Below are 23040 nucleotides of genomic sequence, written 5' to 3' on the forward strand. Positions count from 1 at the left end.
AAGAGCAGGGTCGGCTCGGTAGATTTTGAGGCTTAAGGTGATAAATTTTAGTGAGCCTTTATCTTATATTCAAATATTAATTATATATTTTTATTTAAAAATCACTGTTCTCGCTTTTTGGAATGCAAAATTACCAAATTTTTTATATTTTTCTTACATCTTTTTATTTAATATGGAATTTTTTAGATTAATCTTGGAGTCAATGTGCCATACAAAACACACCTCATTTTTTTTTTTTTTTTTTTCAGTTTTAACTGCAAAAGTTTTTTGAAAAGGTGAAATAGATCAGTCTCGAAATTGTGCCGTCCATTAGTGCTATGTTAATATTTTTGCCATATCACATTAAAATAATAATTTTAATAATTTAATTAAAAAATAAATATTTAAAAACAAAAACAATTTTTTTATAATGTCTAAAAATCTTTTACATGTCTAAAAATCATTAAACCAATATTAAAATCTTATATTCCCATAATTTTATCATCCTTGATAACAATTTATTTCATCGTTACCTTTATTGATTCAAAACCCTAACTAGGGTTTACTTGAATTGATACCTATCATCATGTGGGTGATGCCCACTGATCAGTCTTCTTATTAGGTAATTAAGTTGGGGTATCATAGCTGTCTACCCCTTGGGAGTTTTCGGGGGTGGCATGGGGGTAGGGGTGTATGCAGGCATATATTAACCACATGCGGATGCATATATCGATTTTAAAGTATGCGGATCCGGTCATCCATATACCCTTTATATATATTGTAGTTTTTTTTCTTTCTATAATATATTTTCAAAACATTAAGTCTTAAAAATAATTTAACAAGCCAAAACACTAAAAATCAGCCAAACTTATGTTCAAAATTGTTTAAAATAGGCCCTAATAGATATCCAAAGAAGGTTCACGAGACTAAAATAGGCCCAAAAGGCTTTTTATATAATATGCAGAAAACAAATAATAACCTCAATAACTGCGTGGATAGTATTAGTAAAAACATGATGTAAATGCGAATATCTAAAAGTGATACTGACATTTTGTGGAATAACCACATTTGCATCCGCACGTACACCCCTAATGGGATGAGATACCCTAAAAATAAAAAGCGAGTATTATAGAGAGAATCATACAAATAAAGCACATAGACCCTTATATTAATCCAAAAGCCAATTTAGTTCCATAAAATTTCAAGGGTCTCAAAAGTCAATTAAGGAACCCCACAAGAAATAAATTGAAGAACTCTCTCTCTCTCTCTCTCTCTCTCTCTTCTTTAAAGATAGAAAAGTTAAAAAAGAAGGTTAAGAAGGCCTGCACCAAATTTATTAATTTAACATCGATTTTGGATATTCTTTTATTGATTTAATTTATAAAATTTTAAAATGAGTGTAAACATGGAATTGTAAGCTCATATGTTTGTTGAATGGATTAGTGGAAATTTTTAATTCCTATTTTTTTTTGAATTAATAAAGGAGTTGATAAAAATGTTAATCTCAAAAGACTAAGTTAAAATTTTATTTATTTTTGTCCATGAAATTTAGATGACTGTCATTCTATAATTAGAGCATGTTTGAGATTGCGTTTGAAAAATAGAGCTTTTAAGTCAAAAAAAGCTTTTTGCCAAAATCTTTATTTTTAAGTTTTTGCCAAAAGTACGTTTTAACTATTTTTAAGCTTTTTAAACCCTTAAAAACGCTTTTAATTTTTTTTAACCAAACGAATACTTTTTTATTCAAAAGAACTTTTTGAGTATTAAAAGCATTTTTAGGCTCTTTAAATGCAATCTCAAATAAACAATTAAAAATTCAACTATCACCACCACCAGTTCACCACAAAAAGAAAAGAGGGGTACAAAGTTACAAACATTGTATGGTGAGGGATGTAATGATAACATTTAGGGAAAAATATTAAAAAGCCCTCCAAACTACCAGCCGTTTTCGATTTAGCCCCTTAATATTCTAAAAGTGATAAATTAGCCCCCCAAACTACCAAACTATTGCATTTTGGCCACTGCGTTAGTCAAAACCGTCAGTTTGAACGAAAATTGCAAAACGACGTTGTTTTGTTACGGGTAAGTTACTACAATGCCCTTTTATGAAAAAAAAAAAAATTGGAAAAAATATAAAAAAGCCACCCAAACTACCAGCCGTTTTCATTTTAGCTCCCTATTGTTCAAAAAGTGATAAAGTGGCCCCAAAACTACCAAACAGTTGCAATTTGGCCACTCCATTAGTCATTACCGTCAGATATGATGAAAAATTTTAAACTACGTCATTTTGGCAAGGGTAAGTTACCAAAATGCCCTTTTTGGGGGAAAAAAATCATATTAAAACAAGCAAGCAAAACGACACCGTTTTGCTTGAAATTAAGGTTTCCTTACACTTACCAAAACAGCGCCACTTTGGTAAGTGTTAGGAATTAAAAGAAAAAAACCCTAGACCCCACGCAGCTGACCCACGAAAAAACTCCCACCCCAGTTTATCTCTCTCCCCCAAAACCATTTGCTATCACGTCGTTCTATCTCCGGCACCGGCAGCCTGTAAATCTTACCCATAACTCAATCTTTTTATTGTATTTCATGGTATAGCTGTCGGATCGGTGTTGTTTATCTACGAATGTGGCTTTTTTGTTTGATTTCTACAATGGGTAAGAATTTTTCGGTGGCACTTCGTAGCCATTGGATGGTGTGGCCGGTGGTGGCAAGGGCAGCCAGTTTGGAGAGAGAGAGAGAGAGGGGCATTGAATTTTTTTCACTTGATGGAGAAGGTTGCTAGAGATAGAACGACGTGGTGGCCGGTGGTTTGGGAGAGAGAGATAAATTGGGGTTGGGGGTTTTTTCTGCGTGGAGTCTAAGGTTTTTTCTTTTAATTCCTAACACTTACCAAAACGGCGCCGTTTTGGTAAGTGTAAGGAAACCCTAATTTCAAGCAAAACGACGCCGTTTTGCGTGCTTGTTTTAATATGATTTTTTTTTCTAAAAGGGCATTTTTGTAATTTACCTTTGTCAAAACGACGTAGTTTTGAATTTTTCATCATATTTGATAGTAATGACTAACAGAGTTGTTAAATTGCAACTGCTTGGTAGTTGGTGGGCTACTTTATCACTTTCTGAACATTAGGGGACTAAAATGAAAATGGCTGGTAGTTTGGAGGGCTTTTTTTATATTTTTCCCATTTTTTTTTTTTTCATAAAAGGGCATTGTAGTAATTTACCCATAACAAAATGACGTCGTTTTGTAGTTTCCGTTCAAACTGACAGTTTTGACTAACAGAGTGACCAAAATGCAATAATTTGGTAGTTTGAGGGGCTACTTTATCACTTTTTTAACATTATAGGGCTAAATCGAAAACGGCTGATAGTTTGTGGGGCTTTTTTATATTTTTCCATAACATTTATCTTAAATTTTTCTTTGAATTTTTATTTTATTTTATTCATTAAGTGTCAAGTCAAGTTGGCATTTTTGTCGATGTGACATAAATGACTTTTTATATGCATGACAAAAATTTTGTTAAGTTTTTAAACGATTGATGGACAAACATATCAAATAATAAGAGAAAAATTCACTTTACTCTCATGAAGTTTTAAGGGTTTTTCAATTTAAACCCTAAAATTTAAAAATTGGCAATGTACCCCCCTAATATTTCAAAAATTTTAAATTTAAACCTTTCGTTACTAATTTCCGTTAAATTAGACGAAAATTAAAAAAAAAAAGGTCTGAGGGTAATTACGTAATTTTATAGATTTTCGTCAAATTTGACAAAAATTAGCAACGAAAGGTTTAAATTGAAATTTTTTGAAACATTAGGGGGGTACATTGTCAATTTTTAAGCTTTAAAGTTTAAATTGAAAAACCCTTGAAACTTTAGGGAAGTAAAGTGAATTTTTCCCAAATAATAAACTTAAAAAGTATAGGATCACATACAATTTTGTTTTGTTTTGTTTTTTTTTTTTTTTTTTTTTTCTTTTTCTTTTTCTTTTAAAGGAATGAAACCACATGTCTCAATTATACGTTTAACCCTAATAATAAGGTTGAAAAATTTAGTAATTAAGGCTTTGTTACTTTTGTATATTCGGGTTCGGGTCGATTTCGATTGACCTGAATTAACACGTGTAATAATAAATGGGTAAATATTAGGTCAATTTACTTAACTTATGGGTGATCCGCGTAATTCATCTAAATTAGATTATATTTTTATATAAATTCATAAATTAAGGTGAATTAAAAAATATATATTTTTGCATTTAAATTAAATGTCAAAATGGGTTTAAGCATATTAACTCCACCTCCGGAACCTTACTTGGGGTAAGTTGCTTTGTCGGGGTATTGTTTTTTATAATGTCTATTCATAACAATCAACTGTTCAAAAAATAAAAAAATAAAAAAATAACAATCAACTATTAAATATTAGGATTAAATATCTTATTGCCCTCTGGGGTTTAAACTCTTTATTATTATTATTATTATTATTTTTTCTCTCTAGAGTTTCATTGTTATTACAAGAGGTATATGTAGTTTTTATAAAGACGGAGATGGTATCTCCATTAAAATTATGTCCAAAATTAAACGAAACGCCACGTCAGCACCAATAAAAAATTGACACGTGTTATATAATTAATTTTTTGAAAAAAATATTTTTTTTTTAAATTAAAAAATTATATATTTTCAAAAAAAAAGAAAAAAAAAATTTGGGGTAACTGTAGCCATCCCCTTGGCCATTAGGGGGTGATTACGGCCAAGCCAACCCAATGAGCCAAAGAGGTGACTGAAACCACTCCCAAGAGAGTTTCTCGAAACAATATAAAAGAGAATTCTAACTGAAAATAAGCGTTCGTGGAGTAATGATACAATGCACGTGGCGTGCCCACGCACGCCAGTGCAAAATTATTATTATTATTTTTAAATAATAAAATAATAATAAAAAAAAATTTTGTGCCTGGCGTGCATTGTATCATTACTTAGCGTTCGTGTGTTCGTGTGTATCTAAATCATTCTCTCGTGACTCGTCTAAGAAAAGCATGAGAAAATCAAGAAAGACATAGTCCGACCCGCCCCGCAAACCCGAGACCCGGTGAATTTTGTTTTAAAATTTCTACCATTCAATCTCCACCATCCATAGCTTCACAGCAGATATACGGTACTTTATTTCACAGCATAGAAGCCGGATCCCCTAAACCCCTAAAACCCTAGGGAAACCCCTGAAAACCATACATCTCATTCTCGTCTGCCACAGAACCAGACGAAGAGGCTTTAATGGCTTTTGGGTTGTAAATTTGCCATTAATACCTATCTTTACAACAATCGAATATCTATACTATATATTTATATATATATATTCAACGAGTAGTGCACTATTGCCGTCGTTTCCTGATTCTTATACAACTTATATGCTAGCCACAGAAGAGATGACCATGGATGGGAGTTTTAGTGTTAAATTTGCACTAGAAAGGTTTCTTGCTCGTTGCCCAAAGCTTCTATCTTTTCCACAGTTCGATGCACTCGCTAAAAAGGTATTCCCTTTGTTTGGTTTCTGAGAAAATTTGAATTACACTTGCAAAACTTTGCTTCTGTTCATGTTGGGTTCTAAAGTGGTGTTTGGAAAGGAAGATAAAGATGATGAAAGGTTCGGATTGGCTTGGGCAAAAATTGGTATATGACTAAGTTTAGTTGTAGGGAAGAGTAAATTTAGTTTCAGAGCAACCAATAGGCAACAGATTGAATATATCAGCTTCAAGTTTTTTCCCTCACAAAATTTAAATATTTGGGTTTGGGTTTGCGCAGGAACATATGTTGACAGAAGAGGAGGTGGTGAATGTGCTGGCAGAGGTATTTCTGCACCCAAACTATACTATTCCTTTGATGGGGTGTTTTCGGCCTATAGCCCGAAAGATAGTTGACAAAGCGGTGGCCTTGCTTCGGATTGTACCCAATTTAAGATCCAATTCGGATGATACATTAGCGGAGGCTGAAGAAAGAAATTTTTTGAATGATGTTGCCAGTGTAATTGAGCTCTACAATCGAGGTGGGAGGGGTCTGGATCTTCATGAGCTTGCTTGTTTGGCAGCATGCCGCGCCCTTGATTTGGCTCCTTTTTTATTGAGGTAAGCTGATGTGCTCACACGAGGTTCTACCTTTGGTTTATGTTATCATTGATTTCCAATACTATTATTAGTAAGTGGCTTGTTTTCTCCTTGTTTATGTCATTCTTTCACCATTGGACTTATAATGATTTTTTTTTTTTCCCTTTATGGCTAAGTATCTTAGTGGATCCTAGTGTTTGGAGAAGCAAAATTTTGCATGGAATATGGGATTGGCAGTGTATTTATATTGTAGAGTTCATGTTATGTGTGTGATAATGTTGATCATGCGTTGTGAATGCATTAAGAGGCACCATTTCCTGTGAGTTTGATGTTTCCTTTGGACGCATTTATATCAATGTCCTCCCTTGATTTCTGAATACTATTGAATGTGCCACTAGGTTTCTTATTGGAACTTAGCTAGACAAGTTTAATTGTCATGTATATATGCTTAAGATATGTGTTGATTATTTGGTGCAGGCCTATATTAAATTATTTCAAATTTGCTCCATCTCCTTTTGAACGCATTTCGATGGAAGGAAAAATTTATGACCTCCGTGGTAAGGTATGTGAATGCTTTCTAATTGGACTTTCTTAGAGGAACCACTGTTGATAGTCTTTTCAGAATCTCTGTCACTCTGTGAATCAAACATGCATGTGAAATAATTTGGGTGAGGAAGGGGTCGGGACTATATATGCATCAGTATTCATGCCATCTCTTATGAGCTTCATGTAGGATAGTTTTGTGATTCCAATCTTGTATATCTTTCTTTGAATTGATGGTGCATGTATTTTTTTAGGTCAAATTACATGAATGGATTTCCTGTTAGGCAATGAGGGAGCAGCGGGGAAGAATTTATCTTCCCCCACTTGGATTACATTTTTTATAGTGATCAAATCCTAGGATGAGTACATATTGGCTTGTAATGTTGTGGATTATACCTTGTTCTCAAGTCTTGACGTAGTAATGTTAGCATATTGATTTGCTAATTCTTTGCCATTTCATTTCACCTCCTTTCGTCTTACTGTTCTTGTTACCATTTTTTTTTTCTTTTTTTGGGTAAGGAACCTCATAAATCTATACATTACTGGTAGTGCCCCTCCTTTGACTTGCAATTAGGACAATAACGAGAAATAGTCCTGGCCCTATGTTAACCTTTTTAGGCTCTTGCTTCTTTTTATTTTTTGTTTGGGAGGGGGGAGGAGGGGGCAGGGATGGGTTAGTCCATGTCTGAGAGTCATGTTTGTTGTTTCCACTCTGTTTAGTCAAAATAGAGGATATATTGCATTTTTTTGTCAATCAACATTGACAAATAAACTTATAAATAGTTATAATTGTTTGAGATCAATAGTTCTCATTTGAGCAAAAAACTCAAATATACATATGTGTGGTGTGTGTGAGTGGTGCTAGATTTGTTGATGTATATGGTTCTTATTTGAGTAAACATACCAGCAAACATACATATCTGGGTTGTGTATTTGGGGGTTGGGGGGGGGGGGGGGGGGGGGGGGGTGTTATAGATATGTGTGGTGTTTGTGGCCGGTGCTAGATTTGTTGATGTCTATGGTTCTTACTTGAGTAAACATACTAGCAAACATGCATATCTGGGTGTGTTTGTGTGTGTGAGTGATATTATGATTGGCATGTCTTTGTGCCAGATTTTTTTTAGTTGGTTTCTTTTTGGCTGGTGCACTATTCTATACTTCCTGTGTTCATGGTTTGTATCCCTTTGGTGGGTTTTCAAATAACCTTTTTGCCTATCCAAAACCAAGGAAACGTATCTTTGGGAGTTGATGCTTTTAAGACCGTATCCTTTTTCACGCGAGTCAGTCCATGGCATATTACCCATTTTCTGACCATCTGGAATAATTCACTTCTCTGTCATGCTTTTGTTTGTTGTCTTTTCTCATTAAACATCAGCTTATGCGTCGTATGGTGGGACTATTAGCTCCTAAATGGTATTAAGAAGATTCATAAATTGTTTTCTTAAGTTTTTTTCCCCATATTTTGCGCGGCATATGCCGTTGTTTTCTTGGATTCTCTCGTTATAAATTTCATGGTCATATATATATATATATATATATATATATAATTTTTTATTTTTATTATTTTAACTGTATGTAGATTTGATTTTGTTTGATCAGGTTGGAACTCGTTTACTACGTGCTGCTCAGACATCTTACCGCCTCCTGCTAGTGGACTCAGAATTATTTTCTAAACTTTGGGACTGGTCCTGTTTCTTGGACCTTGTAAAGCAATCTGCCAATCTTGACCTTAGCAACAGTGGTGGATATGCAGATATTGTTATTGCAGACATTAGATGGTGTGGGATACAGATTTTGTCAGTTGTTCTCAAAACAAGCTGCAGACCAACTACAGACTTTAGTATGGAGACTGAAGAAGCATTTACATGTTTTTTGCGGTTGGTTTTGTTTACTCCTCTGAGAAAATTGCTGTTCTTAAATTAAAATTTAGACAATTTGTAGTCATAAATATTCATCTTGCTTTTTCTATTTTTAGCTGGGAGAAGTTCTGTCAAGATACATCACTGGAGAAGGCTGGCTGGTTTATCGATTCATCTGAACAATATAAGTTGAGTTTTCCCAGTACAAGTATTGATTTCAATCAAGAGACTTGTCTCAAATCTTCTGGCCTTTTAGCTCTGGAAATTTCCTCTTCACAGTTTCGTGAGACTGAGCCGCCAACTCGGAGTAAAAGGCTTGCTACATGGTAGGATTTATCATATAAAAGGAAACAGTCTGTTACAAAAAATTCCTGGCATTTTTTTGCACTTCACATTGATGTTTCTGATTTTTCTTGAGTATAAATTTGGGTGATGTGTTATTGCTTCAACCTAAAACATCCTAGGAAGTGTTTCCACCTACTTCACCAAGATTCTTTTGGCTTTCATATTTATAATCAATATTTTTTTTTTTTTTTTTTTGTGGTCTTCAGGGATGATAAATCAGTTGGAAATTTGTTTGTTTTAACGTCAGCTGTGAGGAAAAGTTTTGAGATGGTCGTGTTGGCAGTAAGTCAAAAGTGGCCTGTTCTTCTATATGGTCCTGCTGGTGCTGGAAAATCTGCTCTTATTAACAAGTTGGCCATTGATAGTGGGAATCAAGGTATTTCTTTTCTTTGCCTATCCCTTCTTCAGTTTAATGGAACACCTCCTGCATATACCTTTTGGTTAAACCCTTCCCAAGTTTCCAGTAGTGGTTTGGTAAATTAGAAATTTTTTTTTTGCAAGTCAATTTGTACTTGCAACCAATTTGTTCAATTGGACTTCTTTTTTCACCTTTTGAATTTGTTTTAGGAAAAATTACTTATTTAGTCCTTTGGGCCGTGGGGGGGGGGGGGGGGGGGGGGTGGTTTCAAAAGTATCTTAAAGATCTTTGGGGTAAGTTACCTGTCTACAATAGTTCTTACCTTCATTTATTTGATAGAAATCATTAGATGTACACGTGGATCCACACCACAACCAATTGTCGATTGACGTGTGGCATGGCTGGTGATTCTACCTATTATAATTTATTTATTAAAAAGAGGGTTTGCCTCTCACCATATGAGGGGCAACACTAGGTGAGGGATGGTCAACCATGCCTCGGGCGTTACCAAGTGAGGGGCGGCCCCTTTTCTTTAATTTTGTTTTTGTTTTTGTTTTTTGTTTTTATTTTTATTTATTTTTTAAATTTGAAAATAAAACTGTAGTTTTACTATAGATTGAGCCATTGGTTATACAACATGTTAATTGGTGAATGGTTGTGACATGGATCCACGCGTGCATCTCGTTCAGGAACCGAATGAGATCAAAAGCTCTAATGGTTTATGTCAAATGGCGGATGGCAGTGACCACTTTGGATAAATGTCTTACCTCATGGTTTGTGTCAAATTGTGGATGGCAGGGACCACTTTGGATAAATGTCTTACCTCATGGATGTTTAAGATACTTTTGATTCCCTGGGGATAAGTTCGGTACAATTGTAAACCCAAGGGACCAATTAAGTAATTTTTCCTTTGTTTAATTACGCATATTCATTTATTTATTTTATCAATTAGTTTGCTGTTTTATGTTGCTCATGGTTCCAATGAATGTAGATTTGGCTAATTGTTAAAGAAATTCTCACATTGGCTGGGTGGGCTTGGTTAATAGTTGTTTATGTATGTACAAGTTCTGCCTCATGCCTATTAGCTTACAATTTGGGTTAGATGCTCTACTTTGGTATTGAAGTCTGGTATTTTGTCGGTAGACTCCATGTGGTTGGTCCGTTTGTTTATGTCTCAGTTCAGCTGGGTTTGTTGAGCCTGTTTGGCTTTACTAGATTTCTTCTGTTTCTTTAGTGTCAGAATGTGAGAGGGGTTGTTAAAAAAAGAGCTCCACATTGGTGGGTTGTGAGCTCCACACACACAGAGCTAGAAATAACGTGACTGTTAATTTACACACACACACACAGCTACACATACAACTAGAAAGAACGTGACTGTTAATTTACACACACACACACACACAGAGCTACACACACAGCTAGAAAGAACGTGACTGTTAAATTTACACACACACACATATCTCAGGTAGAAAGAACATGGCTGTTAAATTTATAATTGAGTTCAACTTAATTAAAAAAAAAAAAAAATTTAATTGAGTTCACTTTGATAATATGAAATGACGGAAATTGCATATTGTATTGTGAAAATTCAAGTACATGCTCAAAAAAACATGTTGATGATGCCAAATGTTTGTATTGTATTGTTGATGCCAAACCTCTTTTGTTGTTTTTAATTTTTACTTTATTGCTTATTAAAAAAATCTCTTTCTCTCTCTGTTCCACAGTTCTGTTTATTCATATGGATGATCAAATTGATGGTAAAACGTTATTGGGAAGTTATGTTTGTTCAGAGCGACCTGGTGAATTTAGATGGCAGCCTGGATCACTTACCCAGGTTTGTTTTCTTCTGGATAATTCATGCATACATATATATAGTACAAAGAGTGATATACTCCCTCCGTCATATATTGTACTTTTAGAATATCAAACTTATTAAGGAGAAATCATTCAATAGATTGTTTTCCAAACAAAGTATGCGAGTTTCCAAAATTACCTTGAACTTTAACTCAAATAAAAGAAATGAAAATGGGACATTTACATTGCAAATGAAACAAAGGGTATGGTACGTTATTGAAATTGTATTTATTGACACTTTAAAATGGACGATATTTGTTGACATCTCAATATAGAATAGATGACCAACAATATGGGGTGAAGGGAGTATTTCTATACTACTTTGACTATTAGCATCTTTATGTATGGTTTTGTAATAACATCAGTTTTTCTTTTCTGCAGGCTGTTCAGAATGGGTTTTGGGTTGTATTTGAAGATTTTGACAAAGCACCATCTGATGTGCAATCCATCTTATTATCTTTACTGGAAGGTGCAAGCTCATTTTCAAATGGACATGGGGAGGTAATTATTTGTACTTAGTGTTAAAGTCGCTTGAAAAGATAACATGTAGCACTTCTCTGCTTATGTTGACATTGTAACCCCCACCAATATGCACAATGTGATTGAACCAAACTTAGTGTTTTTGTCACAATATTTATGCCACTAAGCTCTTAATCTGATATGGTTGGTAATAGTCATTGTTTATTAGGTGCTGTTTATGCTTGATTATTTTTACTACAACTTGTGTTTTCCTTGTTGAGTATGTCTGCATAATTGCGTGCTGAATTCTTTCCAATAAGTAAATTAAGTTGAAGGCATAGACGTTTGCTCTGTGGAAGAGTATTTGGAAGGTGAAGGCTTCCTCAAGAGTGGCTTTCTTTGTGTGGACGGCGACGGTAGGAAAAATCCTCACCTTGGACAACTTACGAAAGAGGAATGTTATGGTAATGGAGTGGTGTTATATGTGTAAATATTGTGGAGAGTCCATTGACCATCTACTCCTACATTATGAGGTTGCAAATGAGGTATGAAATGTATTATTTCAACTCTTTGGAGTGAGTTGGGCTATGCCGCGAAAGGTGAGTGATATCTTGGAAAGTTGGAGGGGTCAATTGGGTAATAGGCATGCTTTGCGTATGTGGAGGCTAGTCCCATTATGTGTGATGTGGTGTTTATGGCGAGAATGAAATGTACGCAGCCTAGAGGATAATGAGAGTGGCATGATTGAGTTGAGGAAGTTGGCGTTACATACTTTGTTCTCTTGGAGCGGGACTTGGTCGAACTCGCATGAGTCCACCTTTTATGATTTCTTAGAGCTCTGTAAATCTTTTTCTAATCAATAGGGGCTTCCCTATATATCTCTTGTATACATGGGTTGCACCCCTCTACGCATTTTGATAATATACTTATTACTTATCAAAAAAAAAAAAATGAAGGTGCTGTAGAGGGTTAAGTACTAATAGCTATAAGATAGAGGTTGTCAGTTGGCAGTCAAGGTAGTTAATAGGTATGCAGAGTCTTAATTCTCATGTATACTTCAGCCAGTCACACTTCATTTTTTCTTATTTATTAACACTCCACATCATCTTATTCATTCATTTATTTATTTCTAATTCTTGCAAGAGTTTTTGGCTTATTTACATAATTTATGGGATCACTTACTGCATAGCTAATGTATTTTCTTGCTGTCTCAAATCCACTCCTTAAAAGATGCAAGGTTAGAATTTAGATTTTGGCTTCGTTTGGCAACAGCCTTGTCCTAGATATTGTTTACTATTTGATTGGTTGACCATAAACTTTGAACTTTCAACCTCAAAATTTCACACACTTTTGACCATATTGCCCCCCTGCGCTCCATCCTTCACTTCCTGAATTTTTTTCCTTGAAAATCTCCAAAGCACACAACCAGCATCCCCCCTGTGCTCCATCCTTCACTTCTTGATTTTTTTTTCCTTGAAAATCCCCAAAGCAGTGAAAGCACAGAACCAGGCGTCCTCCCCCTGCTCCATCCTTCACTTTTTGATTTTTTTCCCTTGAAAATCCCCAGAGCACCGAACAGGTGTCCTCCCCCCCCAACCCCCTGCGCTCCATCCTTCAACGTCCCCCACGCACAAGATCACGATCGAAGGTACTGCATATAGATTTTTGGCTTGTGTACTGCATATAGATTTTGCCTTGTTTGGTTAGATAGAAAAAATGAAAAAAAATTAGAGAAAGAAAGGAATTGAACAGTCTCTACAAGAGACCGGCCACCATTTTCCCATTTTCCCTTTGTGGCCTTCATCAAATTTCACTTCTCGTGCAAGTGAAATTATAAGGAAAATTTGGCTTTCTGGGATGGATTTTTCATGAAAGGGTAAACATTTGGGGTTATTGTTTGAGTCTGGTACTTATCAAAAAAAAAATTGTTTGATTCTGGTGGTGTCGGTGGTAGTGGAGCTGGGGGACACCCCCCTCCCCAAAAAAAAAAAAATTAAAGAGGCGAAGTGTGAATTAATAATTGATGGTTGGATGATTTGGGGGTGAAAGTGTGATGGGCTCGCAGGGGAGATTGTGTGATGGGCTCGCAGGGGAGATTGTGTGAGGGAGAAGAGTTCGTGCGCTGGGAAAAAGGGGATGAAAACGAAGGCTGGTGGCAGAGTTCTTGCCTGGGAAAAAAAGGAAAGAAAACAGAGGTTAGGCAGCCTTCGTGCGCTGGAAAAAAAAAAGGGGAATAAAATGAAGGACAAGAGTGTAATTTCATAAATGGGAGACTGATGAGTTGTGTTGACAAAGCACTATTATCGAGAGTGTACAGTGTCTAGGCTGACTCCAGCCTGTTGCCAAACACCCCCTTTATCACCCATGGACACAAGATTCATATATCATCACATAGTGAAATTCTTTATCTGGATAAAATAAAATGAAGCTTGCAGTAAGTCACTCAAATTATTGAAGTTTGTAGTGGATAGAACTTGAGATTTTGAATAAAAAAGCATTCCCCTACCGCCAAGCGCTTTGGTTGGGGGGGGGGGGGGGGGGGACATCCGCGAAGAAGAGAAAGGTAGGCTTTGGAGAGCGCTGTCTGCTTGAACAATCAATTTGTTACTTTTTTACTACTGTGTTTTGTTTCATAACTTTTTGTTTTTCTTGATTCATGATTTCAGTTGTATTTTTACTGATTTGGGATTTTTGGGTATTATTTTGTTTAAAAACTCCATTGCTGAAGTGGTGGTTAGATGAAATCTTGTACTACATAAATTGTCATCTACTCTGCTTTTAGTTTAATTGAATTCATTTATTGAAGCATTTTCTTTGCAGGAAATAAGGGTAGCAGAAAGTTTTCGACTATTTTCCACAATTTCAACTTCCAGATTTGATATTTTGCACAGTACAGAAGGTTTGTGTCATCATTTGCAATTCTTGTCTTTGGGTACATGTCTTGGGAAATGTCCTTATCTGTCTTGGTGTTATTTTGCGTTAATTATTTGTGGTTTTTACTTGAATTCTTATGATTCTTTTACCACTGGATACTTTTTTGTTCTGATAAATAATTGATTTCATTGATAAGCATAAGGGGCACAACCTTAGCATACAAGATGTATACAAAGAAAGTTCCCCTTACATGCTAAAAGAAGAACAAAAATCCACTGGATACTTGGTTTAGAAAGAGAGGAGAACCCCATTAAGGAACATATTTGGGCTGCATTTGGGTTTTATTTAATTATTATAAGCTTATTACAAGAGATCATTACTTTTTTCAATTTTTCTCTGCAGCCTGTCTTCTCTACTTTTCATACCCATGTCTCATTGTATGCCATGTTTTGACCTGGTGCCATTGAACTGCCACCATAACTTTTCTCCCATTCTTAATGCAAAGATGACATAGCAGCAGGTGGAAAGGGGGAAGAACACTTTCTTCTTCCTAGATTTCTGTGAATCACGTGAAGAGAAAGACACATAGGAAACCAAACATTCATATTGGAATAATGATATGACAGCCAGCACTGCGGTGCTATTTGTTTACAATCTTTTTGGGTATCTTTCTCTTGTATACTCTTTGTGCTTGGGTTGCGCTCCTTGCACTTTTTAATAAATTGCTTTACTTTATCCCAAAAAAAAAAAAAAACAGAAAAAGAAATGACATGGAGGCATACTCCAAAGTATTACATATTTATAGTCTCAAAGCCCTAGGCCCCTAAATTTAAGAGAAGAAAAGACATAAGAAAACCCTAGCCATTACTTAAATATGGGGGGATAACTTGTCCTACATCAGAAGATTACTTCAACATACTCTATTTCGTGATCCCTGTCAGTTCATTTTCATATTTTTTTCTTCCTTTATCAAAAACCGAATTCCTACAAATACAGATCTGGTATTTGTGATTTTCATTCCTCCCTCATCTCTTTATTGTTCCCAGGGATTACTATTTTTATAGACTGCTTCATCTTGGTCTTTTCAGTTCATTTTTAATTACTATCAGTTTGCTAACTTAATCTTTTGGTTCGTCAATGGGGTGATGTGAGTGGGGGATGGGAGATGAAGGGTTCTTCATGGGGGTGGGGCAGGGATAAATGTACATCATTCTCTTGAGTATGGGGTTGGAAATGGCTATGTGAGGGTGGGATGGGGATAAAAATCCACCCAGCCCCGCCTATTGCCTTTCCTTGTCACTTGATATTTCTTTGTCCTCCATAGTATTTTTATTTTTATAGTGCCTACTGTGTAGATTATTAATAGCTCTTATATTGCTTAAAACCAGTGCAGTTCATATCTGTTAGAGAATGCCTTTCTTTGGTTTCAGGTGGAAAAATTGGTGTTTTTTGGAGGAAAGTGATGATTGTGCCTCCAAATAATGAAGACTTGCAAAATATAATAAAAGCTTGGTATCCGAATTTAGAGCCAATTTGTGAGAAACTCATAGGTGGGTAATATATGTTGTTAATTAATAGCTTCACATAGCTTGATCTCTTACCTATATATTGACCGATTTCTCTGGCAGAAACCTTTGAAAGGGTTAACTCTTCTCCTGTACACCAACTGGCGGGATTTCAATCCAGAAATTCTGCTTCTCCTAGTTATCTGAGCAGGTTCTCGTTAAGGTAACCATAGCTGTTACGGTTGCTATTGTTATGTTAACCTCTGTTGGATATAATAATTGTATCATTTTGTTATGCTTCGTGTGGGTTTCGAGCTTGTGGGCTTTTGGTTTGTGGGTTTCTTTTTGGGTTGTTGGGTTGCTTGTGGGCATTGGGTTTTCCTTTGTTTGTCTTGCTTTTTTCTTGTGTTTGGTGTCCTTGCGTATACTCCCAGTGTACTTAGGAGCGCCTTACGGTTTTTATATTATGCACTTGATTACCTATCAAAAAAAAAAAAAAAAAAAAATTGTATCATTTTGTTCTTTTGGCAGGGATCTTCTTAAATGGTGCAAGCGAATCTCAGGTTTAGGCTTTAGCTTCTGTGGAGATGGTTTGTCAGCTTACGAGTGTCATTGCATTTATCAAGAGGTATTCTTCTTCTTCAGGCGATAAAGTTTCTCTCTCTCATTTGCTTTCCCTGTCTATTTGATAACTGAAGCATTGTCTGTGTTCCCAGGCTGTTGATATATTTGCGGCCTTTTCAACTTCAGCTGAAAATCGGTTGATAATCATGAAAGACATTGCAAAGCTGTGGGCGGTGCCAACTTCAGAAGCAGAGACGTTATATCCTCATAATAAACCTATGATTCAGGTTATTTTTGTGATTGATTGTGATAAAATTTTATATTTGATTAGTTGGCATTTTCAGTATCTCATTGTCGGAAATGAACTGCAGGATTTGCAAACAGATTTAAGAGTTGGCCGAGTTTATCTTCAACGCACTCATAGAGTTGTCAGTGGGAGACATTTGTCATTTTTCTTTATTTTCTTCTTTGACCTTAGCTAGTGTATTAATATTTTCATGTCAATTTTGCAGTTACACGACCAAAAGAAACCTTTTGCTGAGATTCGTAGTTCTCTGCATGTGCTTGAGAGAATAGCTTCCTCAGTCAAGTGTAAGGAGCCTGTTCTCTTGGTTGGTGAAACTGGTACAGGAAAGACTACACTTGTGCAGTATCTGGCCATGAAGCTTGGTCAGAAACTTACTGTTTTGGTATATTTACTGAGTCCTCTTTCTCTCTAGATGAATTATTGTATGCATGGTACCTCTTACAAGCAATATTGACTGTATCAATTTGATTTTTTGTTGCAGAACTTAAGTCAGCAAAGTGATGTTGCTGACTTATTAGGGGGATTTAAGCCTATGGATGCACAGTTCATATGCTTTCCCCTTTATAAGGAGTTTGAGGATCTTTTCTCCAAGACATTCTCCATGAAGGTTTTCTTTATTTTAAAAAAAATTTCCAATGCTTGCTTGTCCTGTGTTATACATTCTCTGGAGATAACTTATGCTTTTATATGCTCTTATCTTCAGGTCAATGTTGACTTTCTTGCCCGTTTACAAATGCACCTTGGTGGTAAGAATTGGAATATGTTACTATCTGGGTTTCAAAAAGGTGTTGATTCTTTCCAAAAGTTGGTTCAAGAGGAAAGATCTGGGTCTGGAAGAAAGCGCAAGAAACCTTTGGATGAAGAAAGGCTCAAAGCTTGGGAAAACTTTTCTTTCAAGCTTGAAACTGCCCGTGGGCAAATTGGTGCTTCATCTGGCATGATATTTTCATTTGTAGAAGGAGTTTTTGTAACTGCACTTAGAAATGGTGAGTGGATTTTGCTTGATGAGGTGAATTTGGCACCACCAGAGACTTTGCAGAGAGTTATTGGTGTTCTTGAAGGAGAGAGTGGGTCACTCTGTTTAGCTGAAAGAGGGGATGTTAATTATATACAGCGACATCCTAATTTTCGTATATTTGCTTGTATGAATCCTGCAACTGATGCTGGGAAGCGGGATTTGCCCTTCACTTTGAGGAGTAGATTTACAGAATACTTTGTTGATGATGTGTTGGATGATGAAGATCTGACCATATTTATTAATCAGTTTATGAATGACAGCAAAAGTAGTCGAGAATTAGTGAATAAAATTGTACGCTTTTATAAAGCAGCCAAAAAGGACTCAGAAGAGAGGTTGCAAGATGGGGCTAATCAGAAACCACAATACAGTTTAAGGTCTCTCTACCGAGCATTAGAATATACAAGGAAAGCCGAAAGGAAGTTCGGATTTCAAAAAGCAATACATGATGGGTTCTGTATGTTTTTTCTCACTCTGTTGGACAGACCCAGTGCTAAGATAATGAATCAAATGATCTTGTCATATTTGTTGGGGGGAAATATGCCTTCACATGTACCTTTTGATGGTTACTTAACCTTTAAAGAGAACTCCAAGTCTGATGATTTTCTGGAGAACTATGTTTTAACTAAAAGTGTTAGGGAGCATCTTAGAAACTTGGCACGTGCTATTTTGATTAGCAGGTATCCTGTTCTCCTACAGGGACCCACGTCTAGTGGGAAAACTAGCCTTGTTCAGTATCTTGCTGCAGTAACTGGTCACGAATTTGTACGGATCAATAACCATGAACACACTGATTTACAAGAATATTTAGGTACCTACATAACCGATGCTAGTGGAAAGCTTGTATTTCATGAAGGTGTGTTGGTTAAGGCTGTACGTCATGGTTATTGGATAGTTTTGGATGAGCTTAACTTGGCCCCAACTGATGTGCTAGAAGCATTGAACAGATTGCTAGATGACAACAGAGAGCTTTTTGTGCCTGAACTGCAGGAAACTATACAAGCACATCCTGATTTCATGCTTTTTGCCACTCAAAATCCACCTACTTTCTATGGTGGGCGTAAAATGCTTTCTCGAGCGTTTCGCAACCGTTTTGTGGAGATCCATGTGGACGAAATCCCAGAAGATGAGTTGAGCTCAATATTAGAGAACAGGTGTAAAATTCCTGAAAGCTATGCTAAGAAAATGGTTGGTGTCATGAAGGATTTGCAGGTGCGCAGGCAGAGTAGCAAAATTTTTGCCGGAAAGCATGGGTTTATAACTCCACGAGATTTGTTCCGTTGGGCTGATCGTTTCCGGACATTTGGGAGTTCCTATGAGGACTTGGCTAAAGATGGTTACTATCTTCTGGCAGAAAGGTTACGAGATGAGGATGAGAAGTGTATTGTCCAAGAAGTTTTGGAGGAACATCTTAAGGTTAAACTTGTCAAAGATGACTTGTACAAGCAGGTATAATGTGCATGGGCAGTTGTTGCAAGTGCATGTGTTGTGTGATTATTTTCCGCTTTTTTTTTGGATCATGTTTTGGCATATTGGTTGCATCTCCATGCATCCAAATTTATGTGCATGCTACATTCCTTGGCATGGTGGAGGGAATGTCAAGCTACTTCCTATTCTATTCTGCCACAGAAGAATGATAATCATAGTCGTGCTAATGTTGAATAATGAACATAATATCCTCAAGTTTCCTTTTTTTCAGGAACCAGTTGGCGGGAACCTTTCTTTCAACCCTTGTGATGCTGCAGGAGTTTCGGAAAGTCTGCGAAAGTATGAGCTGAGAGCCTCAGATTTTTTTTCCCCCTTACTGTTGGTAGCTTGTAATTTATCTTACAGTCATTTACACTGACTAATAAACCGTTTATTGCAGTGTCGTCTGGACTAAAAGTATGTGGAGACTGCACTTTCTTGTTAAGCGTTGCTATGAATTGCGTGAGCCTGTACTTCTTGTTGGTGAAACTGGGGGTGGGAAGACTACGGTCTGTCAATTACTGAGTATTGATATGGGCTTGAAATTGCATATACTGAACTGCCATCAATACACAGAGACATCTGATTTCCTAGGGGTTGGTTATTTTTTATGGTTTATCCGTGTGTGCTTTCTCTTCCTGCTACAATACCTTCTGAAAATCCTTTGGAAGTATTTAATTTTCTTTGAAGTGACAACTTATGATTGTTTCGCAGGGTTTTTATCCTATTCGAGAGAGGTCAAGACTTGTTGCAAAATTTAAAGAAAAAATTGAACAAGTGATGATATCGGAGGCTTTTATGCACTATCCTCAGGACTTTGTAAGTATTTTATTGTTTATCTTGTTACTTTTGATACATAGTTTTCTGATAAATCTCTTTTGCTCTAGACCATTTCTTCAGATATTAGTCAAGCGTCTTCGACTCTTGATCAGCTGACTAAGATGTTAACTTATTACAAACATGGCCTAGCTTCATGTTCCATTGTCTCTACAGAAGATGTTGCTATTCTTGAGAAAATGGTAACAGAACTCTTAGAGCTGCATCAGAAGTGGCAGACCATTTTTAAGTGGCAAGATGGTCCCCTTGTACAAGCAATGAAGGATGGTGATTTGTTTCTTGTGGATGAAATTTCCTTGGCTGATGACAGTGTACTTGAAAGACTGAACAGTGTCTTAGAGCCTGAAAGAAAACTTGTGAGTAATTCCCTTTTCTGAAAAGTGAATTCTGTTATGCAGCTCAATTCATTTTTGTTGCAGTTGTTATTAGAATACAGATGTTTTAGTGATGATGGAATTATAGCACTATTTCCCCTTTCACTTTGTGGTGGTTGTTCAATTTTTATTGCTTTATTTTGCAAATTTTGATTGAAAAAACTTCACAGGACAATTTTATCTTGCACATATATATACAATTATTCACTTTACGCATGTTCATGTTTGTATGTACATGTTTGTATGTACGAGTGCTTTTTGAAATGAAACTTGTGAGATTTCACGTTAAGAGGATGCTTATCATTTTCACTTACATAATATTTTTTTTTTTTTTTAGCCTTATTCATAAATATTGCATTTTTGTAGTTTCAGTCAATTGGTGATTTTGAGATTTTGAATTTGATATTCTTTTAAGTATATGCAACACTTTACATCTTCACAATGTGTGTCGTACACTGGGGTAGTGTTTTGGGATGAATTGGTTGGGATTATGAGCTGGTGGTAGAAGCCATGGTAAATTGGGGGAGATTTTAATTTTATTTAATGTCAAAGTGAGAAATCAGGAGAAGTGGTCGCAGGTTTGCACTCCGATCAAGGAAGGAGGGTTGGGAATTAGGAATTTATTGGTGTTCAATCGCGCTCTTTTAGGGAAATGATTGTGGCGATATGGGACGGAGAGAGTTGCTTGGTGGAGAGTTGTGGTAGATTCGAAGTATAGAAGCTTATGGGGAGGGTGGGGTTCTGTTGATCCTGGAGGAGCATTTGGGGTGGGGTTATGGAAGAACATTAGAAAAGGGTGGGAAACTTTCAAAGGCTTTACGAGATTTGTAGTGGGGGATGGGACTAGGGTTAGCTTTTAGCATGATTGGTGGTGTGGAGATACAACTCTCAAGATAGCTTTCCCGATTCTTTTTAGTATGCTTGTGCGAAGGATGCCTCAGTTGCGGATAATTTGGAGATGCTAGGTGGGTCCAATCAGTCGAATGTGAGTTTTTCTAGAGAGGCGCATGACTAGGAGGTGGATGTCTTTGCCTCTTTCTTCCAGGTGTTGCATGCAGCTTGAGTGAGTCGAGGGTTTGAAGATAGATTATAGTGGAACCCCTCCAAAAGAGGAACTTTCAAGGTCAAGTCTCTCTTTTTCTCCTTGGCGTGTTCGGAAGGGAGGAGGTTTCCCTGGAAGAGTGTGTGGCGGACACAGGCTCCTCCAAGGGCAGCATTCCTTGCATGGTCGGCGGCTTGGGGCAAAATTCTGACCTAAGATAATCTCAGGAAGCGACATGTGATTGTGCTGAACAGATGTTGTATGTGCAAGAAGAGCGAGGAGACGGTAGATCATCTTCTTCTGCATTGTGAGTTAGCATCTGCTTTGTGGAGTGCCTTTTTTGGTTGTTTTGGGTTATCGTGGGTGATGCCTGGAAGGGTCGTCGAGTTGCTGGCATGTTGGTGGTCTTCAGGTAGGGGGGGGAGTGTTGCAGTCTAGAAGATGGTGCTTGTTTTTTTTGGTGTTTATGGAGAGAGAGAAATAATAGGTGCTTTGAGGACTTGGAGAGGTCCTTTGAGGACATTTTATCCTATTGTTTCCATACTTTGTATCTTTGGACTGTAACGTTTGTCTTTTCGGTGTTGATTAGCTTTGATGATTTTCTTGTACGTTTTTCCCCTTCTAGTTAGGTGATCTTCTTTGTATACTTCCAGTGTACTTTGGGGCGCCTTACGCTTTTAATAAAGTCTGCTGATTACTTATTAAAAAAAAAAAAAAAAATCAGGAGATACCTGTCATTCTCCAGCTATGATGAATTTCTTAGATTTCAGTTTTTTTAATAAGGAATTGAAATTTTGTTTTGGTGTCCTTTGTGTATACATCCTGTGTGCTTAGGGGTACCTTACGCCTTCTTAATGATATTTCTTTGATTACCTATCAAAAAAAAATAATAATAATAATTGAAATTTCATTAAAAGTGTAAGGCGCCCCTAGTTACGCATGAAGTATACAAGACAACCCACCTCTCTAGTAGGAGCAAAAAGAACAAAAAAAATTATGATAGATATAGGGTGTTTAAAAAAATACTTAATCTCCTCAAAAGTCCTCTCACAGCCCCCCCCTAGATTTGATTTTTGAACAGGGTATTATGGACATCATTCTCTTGTGGGTGGAAACTTCACATGGTCCAGCAATCATGATGACCAATGTTGGTCTAGAATTGATAGGTTTCTATTCTCTAATTATTGGGAAGATCATTAGAGACTTCATAGACTCTTGTTAGATCACTTCCTGAAGATGCTCGATTGTGGGGTTCCAAATAGGAGAAGTTGGTATTTTAAGTTTAAGACTGTGGTTGAAGTTGGTGGGCTTTGTGGATCAAGTGAAACACATGGTGGAAGTCATACAATTTTCAGGGCTCCCCTAGTTTTGTGTTGGCACGTAAATTGAGAGTTTTGAAAACTGATTTGAAAAAGTTGAGTGAAGAGATCTATGGCAATGTAGGGAAGCGGAAAAAGAATTTAGTGGATGGAATTTGAGAGCCTGATATCATTGCATAAGGTAGAGCCTTGATTGAGAGGAAAGGTTGAGAAAGGTGGAATTTTCTAGGGCTTTTGAAAGGCTGATTC

The 23040-nt window shown here is 36.4% G+C and overlaps 1 protein-coding gene across 1 annotated transcript in view; it reads left to right on the top strand.

Annotated features, from left to right (window-relative positions):
• Window positions 1–5361: 5361 nt before the first annotated feature.
• LOC132187415 (midasin-like protein) overlaps window positions 5362–23040 on the top strand; it is a 47248-nt gene continuing 29569 nt past the window's right edge. Inside the window, exons 1-21 of the mRNA XM_059601716.2 lie at window positions 5362–5499; window positions 5771–6090; window positions 6547–6631; window positions 8212–8489; window positions 8588–8797; window positions 9023–9192; window positions 10899–11008; window positions 11410–11529; window positions 14308–14386; window positions 15792–15911; window positions 15990–16089; window positions 16398–16494; window positions 16583–16717; window positions 16802–16858; window positions 16943–17119; window positions 17219–17344; window positions 17441–19201; window positions 19452–19519; window positions 19620–19815; window positions 19934–20038; window positions 20107–20412. Of these exons, the coding sequence (XP_059457699.2) occupies window positions 5377–5499; window positions 5771–6090; window positions 6547–6631; window positions 8212–8489; window positions 8588–8797; window positions 9023–9192; window positions 10899–11008; window positions 11410–11529; window positions 14308–14386; window positions 15792–15911; window positions 15990–16089; window positions 16398–16494; window positions 16583–16717; window positions 16802–16858; window positions 16943–17119; window positions 17219–17344; window positions 17441–19201; window positions 19452–19519; window positions 19620–19815; window positions 19934–20038; window positions 20107–20412 (4743 nt within the window). The 5' untranslated portion in view covers window positions 5362–5376. The remainder of the gene's footprint in view (window positions 5500–5770; window positions 6091–6546; window positions 6632–8211; window positions 8490–8587; window positions 8798–9022; window positions 9193–10898; window positions 11009–11409; window positions 11530–14307; window positions 14387–15791; window positions 15912–15989; window positions 16090–16397; window positions 16495–16582; window positions 16718–16801; window positions 16859–16942; window positions 17120–17218; window positions 17345–17440; window positions 19202–19451; window positions 19520–19619; window positions 19816–19933; window positions 20039–20106; window positions 20413–23040) is intronic.

The sequence above is a fragment of the Corylus avellana genome, chromosome 6, assembly GCF_965113065.1.
Source record: "Corylus avellana chromosome 6, dhCorAvel1.hap1.2, whole genome shotgun sequence".
In the NCBI taxonomy this organism is placed as follows: domain Eukaryota; kingdom Viridiplantae; phylum Streptophyta; class Magnoliopsida; order Fagales; family Betulaceae; genus Corylus; species Corylus avellana.